Below are 16077 nucleotides of genomic sequence, written 5' to 3'. Positions count from 1 at the left end.
ATGGCTGCCATGATCTAACTGTGTTTATAATTTTGGAACTAAAAAAAAAAAGACAGTTACAACAAACACTTAAGTACGTTTCTGGAAGGCTTCACAATTCTGTTTTTAAATACATTTATTGTGAAATATTAATATACATTATACTGTATATGGAGTGTATTAGCAGGGTTGTGCAGAGTTGCAGTTTAACAGTGAGTTACTTTAACATAAGTTACTGTAAGTCACGTTGTGAATAAACACTATATATATATATATATATATATATATATATATATATATATAGACACACACACCTGTATATATCGATGACCGGAAGCTAAGAGACAAAACCGGAAATGGAGCAAACGAACAAATGGACGGGTTGCATGAGGTCAATTGGATCAGGACATTTCATTATATTTCTTGCATACAAGTGAACATTTTCTCTTGATGGTGACGCTAAAGAACAGGAGCAGATCAGAAAACAGAGGCTTCTTATCAACAAATTAGAAACGAAGAGTTTCTTCCTACAGTTCAAGTATATAAATACAGGCCCTGTTCACTATTTGAGAATTTACAATACAATACAATTAATATTCAGAAATTTGCTTTAATCAAATTAACTCATTATTAGTTACAGAAATCCTGAGGATTTCTCCAGCAGACAGGAAGATATCTTTCAAACCTTTCAAAGTAAAATACTGAGATGGACAGCAGAGCAGAGAAACTGGAGCTTGATGTCAGACAGTAACACAGAGAGAGAGAAGACTACATACTCAGAGGGACAAGAGATAAAAGACTAGTCAGGATAAAGACACGCAGACAGATAATACCATGTAACATCAAACTGTTACAAAAGCTGCTGCTGACGCTCTGAAAGGTAGGACCGGTACAGGACAGGTACAGGGCAGGTAGGACAGGTACAGGACAGGTACAGGGCAGGTACAGGGCAGGTACAGAGCAGCTAGGACAGGTAGGACAGGTAGGACCGGTAAAGGACAGGTACAGGGCAGGTAGGACAGGTACAGGACAGGTACAGGGCAGGTAGCTAGATAGGACAAGTACAGGACAGGTAGGACAGGTACAGGGCAGGTACAGAGCAGCTAGGACAGGTAGGACCGGTAAAGGACCGGTACAGGGCAGGTAGGACCGGTACAGGACAGGTAGGACCGGTACAGGGCAGGTAGGACAGGTACAGGACAGATACAGGGCAGGTAGGACCGGTACAGGACAGGTACAGGGCAGGTAGGACAGGTACAGGACAGATACAGGGCAGGTAGGACCGGTACAGGACAGGTACAGGGCAGGTAGGACAGGTACAGGGCAGGTACAGGGCAGGTAGGACCGGTACAGGACAGGTACAGGGCAGGTAGGACAGGTACAGGACAGGTACAGGGCAGGTAGGACAGGTACAGGTACAGGGCAGGCAGATATCTACAAACTGGTTCAACTTGTGACAGAACAAATCTGCTGACAGACTCAGAATAAGGATTTTACAACTGGACTCTGAGTCACGAGTTTGAGCCGATGCTTTGAATATTCAGAGGGTGAGATGTGGGAGCTTCACTCCACATGAAACAGCTTCTTTGTTTCATTTGTTGCTTGCGTTCTCTGTATTTTCTTATCTATAGATAGTCTGCCGTGGACTCGCAACACTGTTGAATGCTCCCATCAAAATCTATTTCATTAGAGAAAGGACATCAGGTACAGACGAAGATCTTTTTCTAATGTTAATAAAATAGACATTATAAAGGGAGCGTTCTACAGTGTTGAGAGTCACAAACATACAAAAACCACACATCAGACAAAATAACAATAAACTGAAGGTTCAAACAGCTGCAGCTTTAATCTTTATACAATTACTTGATTATCAAAATAGCTGCTAATAAAGTTTCTGTCGATTGGCTAATCGATAAAGTGGCTAATCCTTTCAGCTACACCTTACCTTGAATTATGACAAATACTATATCATTCATGATGTCTATCCAGTCGTCCCACTCTGAACTATAACAGCCTTCATGTCAACGCTCATTTCCAAACTTCCATTTCTCCTGCAGTTTTTCACAGGTTTACGAAAGCTGATAAAACAACAGGCTTTGAAATTATTTCTGAACATCATTTCCCCGACTCCAAATCTTATTCGAGTCCATATTCAAGGGGAAGGAAGGAAATGCACCTGTAATGTGAAAGAGTTGCACGTTGTAGCTTTATGTTTATACAGTAGTGTGTATGTTGTTCTGAATTAGAGACAGGGTGTTATATCTTACTGCTGAGAGACAGTCCCGGGAAGTCTTAAGGCTAGTAAAGGTGTCCCACAAGGCTCTATTCTTGGCCCTCTTTTAGTCACCATATACATAAACAATATTATCTCTGCCACTCCAGACTGTAATGTACATTTTTATGCAGATGATACTGTTTTAGTACACACGGGCTCTTCTCTATATCTGGTCAAATCTACAATACACTTTTGATACACTTCAGATCTCTCTCATCAAACATAAGCTTGTTTTAAAATGTCTGGTATTCTCAGGGTCACTTAGAGGATCCAGCCTACTGCCCATTTCCAAAGTCTTCAGGGTTCTTAAAATGAAATTGTTGAATGTTATAAATACTTGGGGATCTGACTGGATACTAGACTCACTTTTAAGACCCATGTGGAACACCTGACCAGCAAACTGAAGGTCAAAATTGGATTTTTGTAAAGAAACAAATCATGCTTTTGCTAGTCGGAAGACCATTATACAATCTAGAATCCTGTCTGCACATTATGGTGATACTGTATATATGACTATTAGGGGGGTAAGCGGTAGGTGTATTAGTTCCAAACCGTTCGGTACAGGACGTTCGGTATGTGACTCGTTTGGTTCGGCACGCCCTGTGACCCAAACTATTACTGTCAAAATAGTTTATTTATGTCGACTACTCGCGCCAGCGGAACATATATTCTCGAGCGCGAGTTTTACCCGGAACGTTTTGGAAGCGCACCAGTTGTTGTCTATCAGATGTTACATGCTACTTGGATTAGCAGGCAAAACCACTGTTTTCCTATGGTACGGTGCGCCTGGCTTGCACTCCTCTATTGCGCCGCGCTTCGCGTTTTTCTAGCAGACGCTAGACACGCGCATAAAAGTTAAAATATTCAGGCAGCCAATCAAATCAAGCAAGAATGGGTTTTACTACTTTAACACTTTCTTCCTGTTGCTTGAGCAGCCAGGTGAATCTCTCTGGTGAGTGTAATGCCGTTTACTATGCCGATAAATAGGCTAGCTAGCTAGTTAGCTGTTGGACTGTGAGAGAGCTACGATCCTCAGGCGCACCAGCTGTTTTTGGTGTTTTTGAAGCGGCTGTGCATGTAGCAGTGCGTCGCTATGTGATCGCCCCTTTAGCCCAGTTAGTCAAGCTCCTGTAGTGTCGCTGCCTCTGAATGGTAAACACGAATGAAAGACCAGAGCTGGAGGATCCTCCCTGACATTTAGATCCTCCGTATGGGAGGGTTACGGTTTGCTGTCTGGTCCACAATACAACACAGCGCAGAGTTAGACCCCATATACATTTACACTTTTGTAAACTTTGTGATGAAGGAGTTGGCTTTCCTTCCTGCTGTGTGTCCTTCAGGTCTGATCCTGACTAAGCAGGAATTCAGTTTCCACAGTCGAGGAACTTCAAGGAGATTAATTCCCTGCACCATCACACACACACAATGTTACAGCTCTCCCGGCCGGCCGTACGTTCCCGTGCATTCAGCAGCAGCTGGCAGCGAGCCTGCAGTATTATTAGCGTATGTCACGCTGCGTGCTGCAACCTCAAGGTCACACAGAGGTGAAGCCACCGCAGAGAGGTGGAGGGAGGGTGGAGGATAGTGACAGGACTGCAGGACACACTGAACCCCCGTCAGTCCCAAGAAAAGTAAAAGGTGGAAACCAGAACTGACTTTTTCAGTAGGGGGGGCTGCACAGGATATTAATGCTATTAATGTTCAGAATAACCTGACAGATGTAGGGTCACATTTTCTGTAGTTAAACCTGAAACATCTAAAAAGTACAGGCTGAACATGCACCTGATTTCCACTTCCTGGGTGGTGTTTTATTCAAACGGTGCGTCATGTCTCAGATCCTGTAGATGTCCATCCGGCCTGTTCTCTCCCTGCACAGCGTTTGTTTGTACCTCCTGTCGTCCACACGGTTAGTTTCTGCTCTGGGGCTTATTGCAAAAGGTCAAATGAGATTTCCACTGTGTTTATAAACATCATACAGGTCCAATTAGACTTTAATTTAAAATTAGAAGCTGCTTAAGTGTAGACGAAGGGCAATTTCAGGGTTAAAGAACTCTTACAGACTCTTAGCAACACGGATTAATGTGAGCGTGTTTTGTTTGAAGCTCACGAGAGCCTGTTTTTATTTTCAGACAGGAATCTTCCAGAAGGCTTCTTTTCAATCTGTCATCTCATCATGAAAATAAACGATGAGGCCTGTAAACACTTAGTCTGAGCGGTGGACACTTATTAGGTCCGCAGCCAAAAAACCTCTCTGCTCTGCTAAACCCTCCATACTCGAGGATGACGGTGCATCCGGCGCTGCAGACACAGAATCACTGCCGACAGGGCGACCTGAACTCACAGAGACGAGCTGCTGTTTACAGCAACACGAGAGATCAGGTGACGGCAGGAAATCCGAGACCTCAGGTACATGCACTGCAGTAACTGCGGTCACGGTTACAAGACACCGACCTCGAAATTATGACAAGAAAGAAACATGCTAAATCATAATCAGGGCTGAACGCTCGAGGAAAATATAGGATTGTGAGTTATAAAACCAAGAGAAAGCCAAAGAAAACAAATTACAGATTTAAAAATCCTAAAATACGGAGGCATTTTCTCCTGCTGCGGTGGGGAAAATAAGATAAGATAATCCTTTATTGATCCCCAGAGGGGGAATTCGGGTGTTACAGCAGCACAAACACAGATATAAGTACAGATAGAGAAACTTAAAGTAGATCAAATAAAAACAGAATAGAAACTATAAACACTCAAACTTAGAGGCAACAGCAGTGCACAACTGGTGAACTGATCAATGCCTCTCAAGCAAAGCGACAGCGGTGTGATCAGCAGATTAGAGAACGTATGAGAGTTTTACGATACGTCTGCTGTAACAGTGTTCACCAGAATATTATATGATTGTTTGTAATTATACTTCGAGTTGTCCGTATTAATAATGTAGTGCATCACAGTATAACACACATATGTATGTAGACACAGATACTTATTATTATAATATAATATAGTGTGGGATATAGAGTGTAATGAAATGTAGACATAGTATTACAGGAAGTGCAGTAATAGTATGAGCCTAGTATAGTGTAATACGCTTATTATTATATATAATAACATACAATAGATATATATCTGTATATACAGACGATGGAGTGTCCAATGAGGTGTGAGCGTTGTGTGTCGGAGCGGGTGGAAAGTACATTTACTTCAGTACAAATCTGAGGTACTTGTACTTTACGCTTCATGTTCTGCTACTTCCTCCTTCTACTCCGCCACATACGGCTTCAGACTCTTGATACAAAACATAAATCAACTAATAAATGATGACGTAATATTACAGATTAAACTGCCGGCAGGACGTGAAGTCATTAAAACGAGCTCCAGCTTCAGCAGCATTAAAGCGATGAATCGAATAATATCACGTATACTATTCTGAACCGTGCCGTTCTGCATAACCGGCTAAACCAGCCGAATGTCCCTCGAGCTGCCTCAGTCGGTCTCTGAAGGGGCCGACCTCCTCTAACGAGACGTGAACTCCAAAAGTAGATCTCTGTCATGTGACAGGAAGTGACGGGACGTTTTCAAAGACACGACTGAAGTTAAAAGTCTGAGACAAAACGATGCTGCTTTCAGTCTTATTTTCAGCGTCAGCCCAGACAGGAAGTGACCTCGCTGCCGACGTGGCTGCGAGGTTCGGGTCACGGGTTTGATCCCTGCATCACTGAGCGGCGTGACTTCTTTCAAACTCAAGACTGAAAGAAGAAGTCTGCTTCCTGTTGCTCTGAGTCAGCGTCTAAAACCGACTGTGTTGAATCAGCTTGTGAAATACATCATACATCCTCCTCGGAGCCGCAGAGCTCCACTGTTAAACTGTTAAAACACACAGCGAGCCGCTCTGCTGCACTGGCTGACATGTTCCTCCATCACCACGAACACACACACTGTAGTTTATTCTGCCTCCGCCCCACACACACCGTCCTGCTGCCCCAAACACTCACTACAGCACCACATGTGGATTCATCCGCCGCTGGAAATAGTCCCCAACAGATGCTCTGTTTCCTCCTGTTGGTCTGATAGAAACTACAGCGAGCAGCTGTTTGAGGAAACTACTGAGCCTTTTTAAACAGGAAACTACAGATCTGTGTTTTTAAAGGTCTTCAGCAGGAACCAATGGGCTCGCAGCTGAGCGCCGCAGACAGGAAGTCAGGAAGTACTGAGATGCGGACTAAAAAAAATAAACACTCTTGGTGTGACAGGTTTGGTTTGTTTTCTGGTTTTATCTTCGAACTCCTTTACTCGCCATTTAATGCATGCGTTGCATTCACTGACCGGCAGTCAGTGGGTAAATCCGGCACTGAAAATGTTAAAAACAAACTACAGATTCAGCAGCTCGTATGCTTTAATATCTGTCTGTGTATCATGCATATATGTGTGTGTGTGTGTGTATCTGTATGTGTAGCTGTGTGTTTTTAAAAAGTGCACTGCAGTGTCCTCCATCAGCAGTTCAGCTTGACTTTCTGTTGCTAAGCTGCTATGCTAAGCTAATGAGGATTAGGCAGAAGAAGAAGAGTGAAGCTGACAGGACGCACGGCAGCAGGAGCACACAGGACAGCCCTGCCTTTAGAGAAATATTATATATATATATATATATATATATACATACACCCAAATGTCTATAATGTTGTACTGCATTGAAAACACTGGTGAGACTCGAAGCAGGAAGTGTCTGCAGAGTCCGATGGAGGAAACGGTTCCGTTTGTTAACTTCCGGTCGGACCGGCTGTCACAAATATTACACAATCGCCCGACCGCGATTACCTGAGCAGAATCGTTTGCATTCGCCTGTAAACAGCTGGATGAAGCGGCCCCGGCGCTCAGCGCACAGACTGCAGGTACATTAACAGCCAAAGTATGTTTGGCCCATTTCAGCGGTTTTTATTTTTATACTTTAACCCTCGGAGAGAACGACCGACGAGCGCGCGGCCTCCTGGCTCCGCCTCCCTGCGGTCTACAGTCGCACATGCTCCGCAGAGAAACTCCCGCCGCCTCCTGTTCGTGTTCGGAGCCGATGGTGTTCGACAGGCGACGCCATTAACCGCGAGCCTCCTCCACGCGGCTCCGCCGCTGCTGAGAAAACGCCTTTATAAGAAAGTCCACAGAGCGGACACCTGCAGGCAGGGAGAAACAGGAAGGGGCGGGGCGAGCCCACAGGTGTAGGTGTGCGGAGAGCTGAAGGGGAGAACAGTGGCATAAAACAAACAGAGTGACAATTATCTGTTCGACGATTAAGCGCCAACTAAAACGTCACCAGATATCAACGACTGCGGCTGAGAATAAAATGTCTGAACAGGAAGCAGGAAGGTAGAACTACCAAAATAAGACCCCTGTACTCAGTGGGCACTACAGAGTATCAGTCACAGCATACTGGTTCAGGTGCTCCTTAACTTTAAAGGGGGGGCGGGAGAAACCAGTCTGACCAGTCAACAGTTTCTATACTTGTGTTTAAATGGAAATAACTTCTTTCTCTCAGGTTGTTGAGCCGTTCACTGCAAAACACTTCAAACTAATCATTTCCAGCAGGACTGTAGACATATTGTTGTTTCATTATTTCTTAATATTTGAGTTTTTCTAAATGTATTCATATTTATGTTGCAATTATTTAAAGTATTTTATGTTTATTAGTTGTGCATTTAAAAAAAAATCATCCTATTTCATTATTTTATTATTAAAATTCACTTTATTCTCTATTTTATTCATATTAAAATCTATTTTTTAATGATTTGGCCTTTTTACATGAATAGGTCTAACTGATGAATCTATAGAAACAGCCGGTAAACAGCAGGACTTTCCATCAGCAGGTAACTCAGACTTTTGTCACACTTGAATAAAATGTCTCCATCATTATGTTGTTCTGTTATTTCAGTAAAAAAGGAGAAACTGTCTCCTCAGGCAGGCAGGCAGGCAGTCCAGGTGCTAGCACACCTGTCCCGGTCCCGGTCTTACCTCCTGAACGGTTTCCCCATGCTCCGCTCCTGTCCCGGGCCCTGCCGGCCGCCCGCTGCGGGCCCCGCCGCTCCGCTGCCGGGACGCTGCTTCAGGTCCGGGTCGCTGTCCAGCAGAGTGCCGGTGGTCTCCGCAGTCAGTGAGTTATTCCGCTTTCGCATCACTGGAAACGTTAAATAAACAAACGTTAAACGGGGGGGAGAACCGACTGAAAGACGAGCCGTCACTGCGGGCCTGTCAGCGGGGAGCAGGCCGTTAGCTGACCGGGCGATGGAGCAGTGAGAGCCGGTGAGGACGGAGCCGAGTCCCCGCTTTGCCTCGAGCTCTCTGCCTGCACTGAGATCCGCAGAGAGCCGTAGCCAATCAGAGCGCAGAAGCACAACCACGTGGGCTCGCCGTGCTGCGTCCACGGCCCCTGGGGAGCGTCGGAGCAACGGCCACCAAAACAAAACCGGTTAATGGAAATTAGAAAAAACTGAACCAGCACATGGTGCCTTCAAGTGCACCTCGTAAACTTACTTTAGAAACAAAAAGTTATCAAACAGGCTGCGAATTCTCTCACGATCCGAAATAAGTATTTAACATTATGATAAATAAGTAGTAGACAACTGATTCAACTAACACATAAATGTAATTGATGATAATTCCAATAATTAATATTGATTTCTCGTAGGGACGCACTGATCTGTGCAGTAGCAGAGCTCTCTGTCCCCCAGCGCTGGAAGAAGCACTCACACCCTTTACTTCAGAGTAGATACCACGATGTAAAAATACCTCATTACGAAATTAAATAAAAGCTTATAAGTAGAGAAGTATTATCGGTGCCAAAAGTTGTAACTATCACAGGTTTTGTATGTAAAATCTAGTATATCTGCAAAGTAACTGTAACTTTAAAGAGTTTCCCTACGGGGATCAATAAAGTATTTCTGATTCTGATTCTGATAACTGTCAATGCAGTGCAGTTAAAAAGTAAAGTTTTCCCTGTAAAATGTAGTGGAGCACAAGTCAAAAGCAGCCTTAAATGGTGTCAAGTACAAGTATACAAACTAAAGTACAGCAGAGTAGCCTGAGGCCAGGTACTGCTGTTGTGCAAATGACTGAGTTCATTATTACAAGCAGAGACTGTATTTGATGTGGATCGCTCACATGTAGCCGATACCTGAGCCACCTGATTAGGGCCAGATCAGACCGGATACCGATCAGAAACTTAGGAGGGGAAGGACAACGAGTTTATTACTGGCAGCGTGGAGCAGTGGTGGAAAGAAGTACTTTACTGCAGTAAAAGTACTGACACCACTCTGAAAATACTCAACTGCAGGTAAAAGTCCTGCAGTCAAACCTCACTGCACTTAAAGTATGAAGTATAATCAGCTAAAGTTACTTAAAGTATGAAGTATAATCAGCTAAATGTAGTTAAAGTATGAAGTATAATCAGCTAAATGTAGTTAAAGTATGAAGTATAATCAGCCAAAGTTACTTAAAGTATGAAGTATAATCAGCTAAATGTAGTTAAAGTATGAAGTATAATCAGCTAAAGTTACTTAAAGTATGAAGTATAATCAGCTAAATGTAGTTAAAGTATGAAGTATAATCAGCTAAAGTTACTTAAAGTATGAAGTATAATCAGCTAAAGTTACTTAAAGTGTTCAGTGAAAGTCGTCCCTGTGCAGTAAAACGCTTCCTGTCAGTGTTTATTATATCTGATGTTTCTGGATTCATATTCCTGCTGCATTCATGTGTGTGTTGCATTTTACTGCTGCAGATGTTTCAGGTTGAGCTCATTTTAACTGCTTTATATCCTGCTGGGTAGTAAATGTACAGCGCTGCAGTGGAGAAGGCTGTGATTTACTGACACATCTGAACCATAAATTATCTTTATATACAGTCAAAGATCTGATCAGTTTAAGTAAATAAAATGTAGAAAAAATCGTCACTTTCAGAGTCAACGTGTTGTTGTAGGAGAAACTCAGTATTCCTAAATCCTGGTTACGGCCCTGAACACAACGTGTCCACGCTTCCAGTTCTTTCTAGCAAACAAACGTTTGACTTCTTCACTCCACTCGTCTTGTTTTGGCTCCGGAGCAGCCGCCATTGTTCGTGTGTGACTGCGAGCAGAAACACAAAATGTCCCAGAAATATATATTTACCATTTATTCAGAGCCGCAATCCGGAGTAACGTGAATGCAGCATAACGAAGTTAGCGGCGAAGCTAATCCGCGTAAACGAAGAGCGACACAAACAAACTACAATCCCCCCACTTCCTGTAGTTTTAAAAACAACGCGGCGGTTTCCGGCTGAAAGCGGAAGCTGTCGTTTTCAACCGGCTGCGCTGTTCGCTACCCGGAAGTCAGACGGTGATGATGCAGCGATAAACTGCTCGTTCCCGCTGACAGCCATCTAAATAAACAAATAAATAAATAAACGAATAAATAAATGAATAAAACGCATCTTTATCTGACAGTCTGGTGGGATTAAAGCAGCTTCACAACGTGACTAACTTACATAAAGCGCTCAGCGGCCACAGCTCGTTTCGTCGGGTTGACGTTTGTCCCAGCTCGGCATCCGGAGTTCACGTCATCACGTCACATGATCACAACACGACGCTCCGGTTTTGCCGCGAAACCGACGTGCGCAGCGAGAGTCCGAAGTTTTCATGGTTGAATGCGGATTTAATGTTTTAACTTTGTGCTCCGGTTGTTCGTGTTTGACGGCGTCGGGATGTTCTGTGAAAAAGCCATCGAGCTAATCAGAGAACTTCACCGGATGAGCGACGGGCAGCTGCCCGCGTTTAACGTGAGTGACCCCCCGGTAAACTCAAGAGACGGCGATCTTCATTCAAAATTCTAACATTTTAAAGTTTTCTTGCTGCTCAAAAACACACAGCGACGTCTTAGTAATGTTTGCAGTATATATTTTAGAAAACGTAGGAACTGTGAGATTTCCGCACAAAGCAAACACCCCAAACAGCAGTTATTACATTTCAGTAACCATTTCAGTCACATCTCCATCCTTCCGCCCAGCTGCTAACAGGAAGTCCGACACAGACCTGCATGCTTACAAATGACCAACTTCTCGGTCACCTGTCCACCCGGATGGGAGTGTGAAATGTCTCTTTGTTGTCCGGGTTTCAGGAGGACGGACTCCGGCAGGTTCTGCAGGAGATGGAAGCTCTTTATGAACAGAACCAGACTGACGTGTGAGTCCTGCCTGTCTCCCTCCCTGTCTGTCTGTCTGTCTGTCTGTCTCCCTGCCTGTCTGACTGACTGTCTGTCTGCCTGTCTGACTGTCTGCCTGTCTCTCTGACTGTCTGTCTGTCTCTCTCTCTGCCTGCCTGTCTGTCTGTCTCCCTGTCTGTCTGTCTCTCTGCCTGTCTCCCTGCCTGCCTGTCTGCCTCCCTCCCTGCCTGTCTGTCTGTCTGTCTCCCTGCCTGTCTGTCTGTCTGTCACCCTGCCTCTCTGCCTGTCTGTCTGTCTCTCTGCCTGTCTGTCTGTCTCTCTGCCTGCCTGTCTGTCTGTCTCCCTGCCTGTCTGACTGACTGCCTGTCTGTCTGTCTCCCTGTCTCCCTGTCTGACTGACTGCCTGTCTGACTGACTGACTGTCTCTCTGTCTGCCTGCCTGTCTGCCTGCCTGTCAGTCTCCCTCCCTCCCTGTCTGTCTCTCTGCCTGTCTCCCTGCCTGTCTGCCTGTCTCTCTGACTGCCTGTCTGTGTGTTTCAGTAACGAGGCGAAGGCTGAAGGTCGAGCTGAGTTGATTCCCTCCATTAAACTGCGTCACTGCTGCCTGCTGAGGAACCAGCGCTGCCTCACCGCCTACCTGTAACCACCTGTTCACCCGTTCACCTGTACCTGTCATGTGACCCATCAGTCTGTTGTTTGATTGGTTCTTTAAAGATGAACTCTTGTCGTCCCGCCAGCTACGACCGCCTGCTGAGGATCCGAGCTCTGCGCTGGGAGTACGGCAGCGTGCTGCCCGCTAACGTCCGCTTCCACATGTGTGCAGAGGAGGTGAGTCTGACATCACTTCCTGTTGAGTCATATGGACACGTACAGGTGAGGACGCACAGGAGGTCCAATCCTGATATTGATTACTCAGATTCTATTGTCTTCTTATTACATTAGCAACATAAAAGCACTGAGATTCATCACATATTATTCTGCGGTATTACTCCCACGTGTACTGCAGTATTAGCTGAAGCGCTGAAGGATTTATAGCCGGATGACGAACACGTTACAGCACAGCGTGTATTTATAACTGTGAATATCTAATTTATACCTGTGCGTGAGACCAGGTGCAGTGGTTCAGTCAGTATAAAAAGTCTCTGGCGTCCTTCATGCGTTCTCTGGGGGGCGGCGAGGGTCTGGACATCACTCAGGACATGAAGCCTCCGAAGAGTCTTTACATCGAGGTGAGACGAGTTTCTCTGGCGTCCGTTCAAAACTTACTTAGTACTCAGGTACTGTGCAAATCAGGTACTTTGTGTAGTATTTTCTTTTCATGATACTTTCTGCTTCTCCACTAAACCTCAAAGGGAAATGTACTTTTTTAAAATATATAATAGTGTAGCATTTTTCTGCTTTGAGTACTTTTAATAGTATATTTTCCTGATTATACTTACACACTTTTACCTGTACCTGACATCATGCTGTGTTTCCAGGTGAGGTGTTTAAAGGACCACGGCGAGTTTGAGATCGATGATGGAACCGTGATCCTGCTGAAGAAGAACAGTCAGGTCAGAGCAGGAAGCTGCTGCTTCTTCTTCTACTGCTGTGATCTACACTCATATATATATATATATATATATATATATATTTTATCTACAGTGGTGTAAAAAAGTGTTTGCCCCCTTCCTGATTTCTTATTTTTTTGCATGTTTGTCACTAAAATGTTTCAGATCATCAAACTAATTTAAATATTAGTCAAAGATAACGCAAGTAAACACAAAATGCAGTTTTTAAATGAAGGTTGTTATTATTAAGGGAAAACTAAATCCAAACCTACATGGCCCTGTGTGAAAAAGTGATTGCCCCCTAAACCTAATAACTGGTTGCTCCACCCTTAGCAGCAACAACTGCAACCAAGCGTTTGCGATAACTTGCAGTGAGTCTTTTACAGCTGTGGAGGAGTTTCGGCCCGCTCATCTTTGCAGAATTGTTGTAATTCAGCCACATTGGAGGGTTTTCGAGCATGAACTGCCTTTTTAAGGTCACGCCACAGCATCTCAATAGGATTCAGGTCAGGACTTTGACTAGGCCACTCCAAAGTCTCCATTTTGTTCTTCTTCAGCCATTCAGAGGTGGACTAGCTGGTGTGTTTTGGATCATTGTCCTGCTGCAGAACCCAAGTTCGCTTCAGCTTGAGGTCACGAACAGATGGCCGGACGTTCTCCTTCAGGAGTTTTTGGTAGACGGCAGAATTCATGGTTCCATTTATCACATCAAGTCTTCCAGGTCCTGAAGCAGCAAAACAGCCCCAGACCATCACACTACCACCACCATATTTTACTGTTGGTGTGATGTTCTTTTTCTGAAATGCGGTGTTACTTTTACGCCAGATGTAACGGGACACACACCTTCCAAAAAGTTCAGCTTTTGTCTCGTCAGTTCACAGAGTATTTTCCCAGAAGTCTTGGTGATCCCCAAGACTTGAGACGAGCCTTAATGTTCTTTTTGCTCAGCAGTGGTTTTCGTCTTGCAGGCCATTTTTGCCCAGTCTCTTTCTTATGGTGGAGTCATGAACACTGACCTTAACTGAGGCGAGTGAGGCCTGCAGTTCTTTGGATGTTGTTGTGGGGTCTTTTGTGACCTCTTGGATGAGTCGTCGCTGCGCTCCTGGTGTAATTGTGGTCGGCCGGCCACTCCTGGGAAGGTTCGCCACAGTTCCATGTTTTCGCCATTTGTGGATAATGGCTCTCACTGTGGTTCGCTGGAGTCCCAAAGCTTTAGAAATGGCTTTATAACCTTTTCCAGACTGATAGATCTCAATTACTTTCTTTCTCATTTGTTCCTGAATTTCTTTGGATCTTGGCATGATGTCTAGCTTTTGAAGATCTTTTGGTCTACTTCACTTTGTCAGGCAGGCCCTATTTAAGTGATTTCTTGATTGAGAACAGGTGTGGCTAGAGAAATTGAACTCAGGTGTGATAAACCACAGTTCAGTTATGTTTTAACAGGTGGGGCAATCACTTTTTCACACAGGGCCATGTAGGTTTGGATTTAGTTTTCCCTTAATAATAACAACCTTCATTTAAAAACTGCATTTTGTGTTTACTTGTGTTATCTTTGACTAATATTTAAATTTGTTTGATGATCTGAAACATTTAAGTGCGACAAACATGCAGAAAAATAAGAAATGAGGAAGGCAAACACTTTTTCACACCACTATGTTTTTCTGGTGTTTCCTGTTATGATTCCATCTACTATATTACTCATATTTTCATTTTATATACTTGCAATTACCGTAAAACGTAAATTAAACACGACCCCTTTTACTGGCTCCACGTTTTGACAAATAAACGCCGGTCCAATGAGACGCCGGGTCTGGTTTTATAGAAGTTCTTTGAATGTATAAAACCTCTTAAAGCCACCGGGTCGCCGACTCAAGCTACTTCTAAGCTGCTTAGATCGCTCATACAAATATAAATGTTTAAACTTTTGTCAACATGGACATGCTGCACATCGTTATATCGCTTATATTCTCAACAAATTAACAGTTAATTTTACTGGAAGAGCACCAAAGTATAATTCATTCAGATTTACCGGCCTGGCGAACAAGAGAGACGAAACAAAGCGTTGCCTCTCTAACGTAACCTTTGAAGCATTTATAAAGTCAGATTGTGTGTCCATTCCTCGATTATTTATATTCCTTCAGTCAGTAAGCGTCCACCGATCAAAAGCATCAAAACTGTTTTTCATAAAAATGAATCCAGTTTGTGGATGTTGTCACGTGAAGTCCGTCTCTTTCTGTGCAGCGGAACTAGATCAAATGAACGACTCGTAATTGATATGTTATTAAAAAATTTTAAGTAATATTCTTACTGGTTCAACTAAACAATTTGATAGTTTTTCCCGTCTTTGCTGAGTTTTGTGCGAAAGGAATTAAAGGCCTTTCCCCAATATAGGCAGGTGGAGTTCAGTGACTGAGGCAAATAAAAGCCCGGGCTATTAATTGAAGTTTTACGGTATTTCTTTTTTACTTTTCTCTATTTCTGTACTTATTTATGTCTTGTCGTACAGCAGCTGTACATGAATCCAAATGTTGAGGCTACAATTATTTAATCGCAGAAACAAGAACATAAAACGTATAAATCTCTAAAACAGTTTGATGTAGAAATATGTAGAAGAAGAACTGACATTAAAACGTCACATAGCGACGTTAAAAAAAACAAGAGTCTGGAGGTCGGACATGTTGGTTCATCCGAACAGCGGCTGTTCATGAATCAAACAGGAAGTCGTTATCTTAACATCCGTCTGTCTGTCCACAGCACTTCCTGCCGCGGTGGAAATGTGAGCAGCTGATTCGTCAGGGCGTCTTGGAGCACGTCATGTCCTGATGTCGTCGGAGGAGGGATTCATCTGATCAGTCGGGCAAAATGTTTGATTTGAACAGCAGACGAATATTTAAAATGACAGACGTGTCATGAGGTCATTATTCCCGATGTCCCTGAACACAACAAACAGTTCTGATAAATAAAATATTTCTTTTTCTAAATGTTCTGGCTCCATTTCAGTCAGTCGATAAAGTTTTTCTTCACGAGTCTGTAGGCGAAGAGCTGAACACCTGCCTGTAAACTTTATTCACTTCAGAACAAATTAAATACTTTTCCAAAA

At 43.7% G+C, this 16077-nt stretch overlaps 2 protein-coding genes across 10 annotated transcripts in view; one reads left to right on the top strand and one right to left on the bottom strand.

Moving 5' to 3' along the window:
• Positions 1-12118, bottom strand: part of abhd12 (abhydrolase domain containing 12, lysophospholipase) — a 24218-nt gene extending 12100 nt beyond the window's left edge. Inside the window, exons 1-2 of one of the 5 annotated variants that reach the window (XM_044213943.1) lie at positions 12097-12118; positions 8252-8414 (exon numbers count right to left, since the gene is read on the bottom strand). In XM_044213943.1, coding sequence (XP_044069878.1) covers positions 8252-8414; positions 12097-12112 — 179 coding nt within the window. In that variant the 5' untranslated portion in view covers positions 12113-12118. Of the gene's footprint in view, positions 1-8251; positions 8415-10398; positions 10551-10753; positions 10879-11297; positions 11317-12096 lie in introns of those variants that run through there. The other 4 variants (XM_044213946.1, XM_044213944.1, XM_044213945.1 and 1 more) reach the window with 4 other exon arrangements.
• On the top strand, positions 3028-16077 carry gins1 (GINS complex subunit 1 (Psf1 homolog)). Of its 5 annotated transcripts, none has more exons than XM_044213951.1 (7): positions 3028-3206; positions 11383-11447; positions 11968-12066; positions 12165-12255; positions 12540-12656; positions 12906-12980; positions 15732-16077. In XM_044213951.1, exons 2-7 carry the CDS (start codon positions 11413-11415, stop codon positions 15798-15800), a joined length of 486 nt encoding a protein of 161 aa, XP_044069886.1. In that variant the 5' UTR covers positions 3028-3206; positions 11383-11412; the 3' UTR covers positions 15801-16077. The 5 variants fall into 5 exon arrangements, with proteins under 5 accessions (XP_044069886.1, XP_044069887.1, XP_044069884.1 ...); XM_044213952.1 differs by lacking the exon at positions 3028-3206 and adding an exon at positions 9549-9569; XM_044213949.1 differs by lacking the exon at positions 3028-3206 and adding an exon at positions 10903-11044.

Source organism: Siniperca chuatsi, linkage group LG11 (genome assembly GCF_020085105.1).
Source record: "Siniperca chuatsi isolate FFG_IHB_CAS linkage group LG11, ASM2008510v1, whole genome shotgun sequence".
Taxonomy (NCBI): Eukaryota; Metazoa; Chordata; class Actinopteri; order Centrarchiformes; family Sinipercidae; genus Siniperca; species Siniperca chuatsi.
The sequence above is the reverse complement of the archived record's forward strand: the minus strand, read 5'-3'. Positions and strand labels throughout refer to the sequence as shown.

What these genes read in the sequence shown, in the direction of transcription:
- gins1 (XM_044213949.1), top strand. Translation starts at nt 10,970, where the DNA reads ATGTTCTGTGAAAAAGCCATCGAGCTAATCAGAGAACTTCACCGGATG. An exon ending in CGCTGCCTCACCGCCTACCT is followed by an intron (nt 12,067 to 12,164) that starts GTAACCACCTGT and finishes TCGTCCCGCCAG; the next exon opens with CTACGACCGCCTGCTGAGGA. An exon ending in TGCTGAAGAAGAACAGTCAG is followed by an intron (nt 12,981 to 15,731) that starts GTCAGAGCAGGA and finishes GTCTGTCCACAG; the next exon opens with CACTTCCTGCCGCGGTGGAA.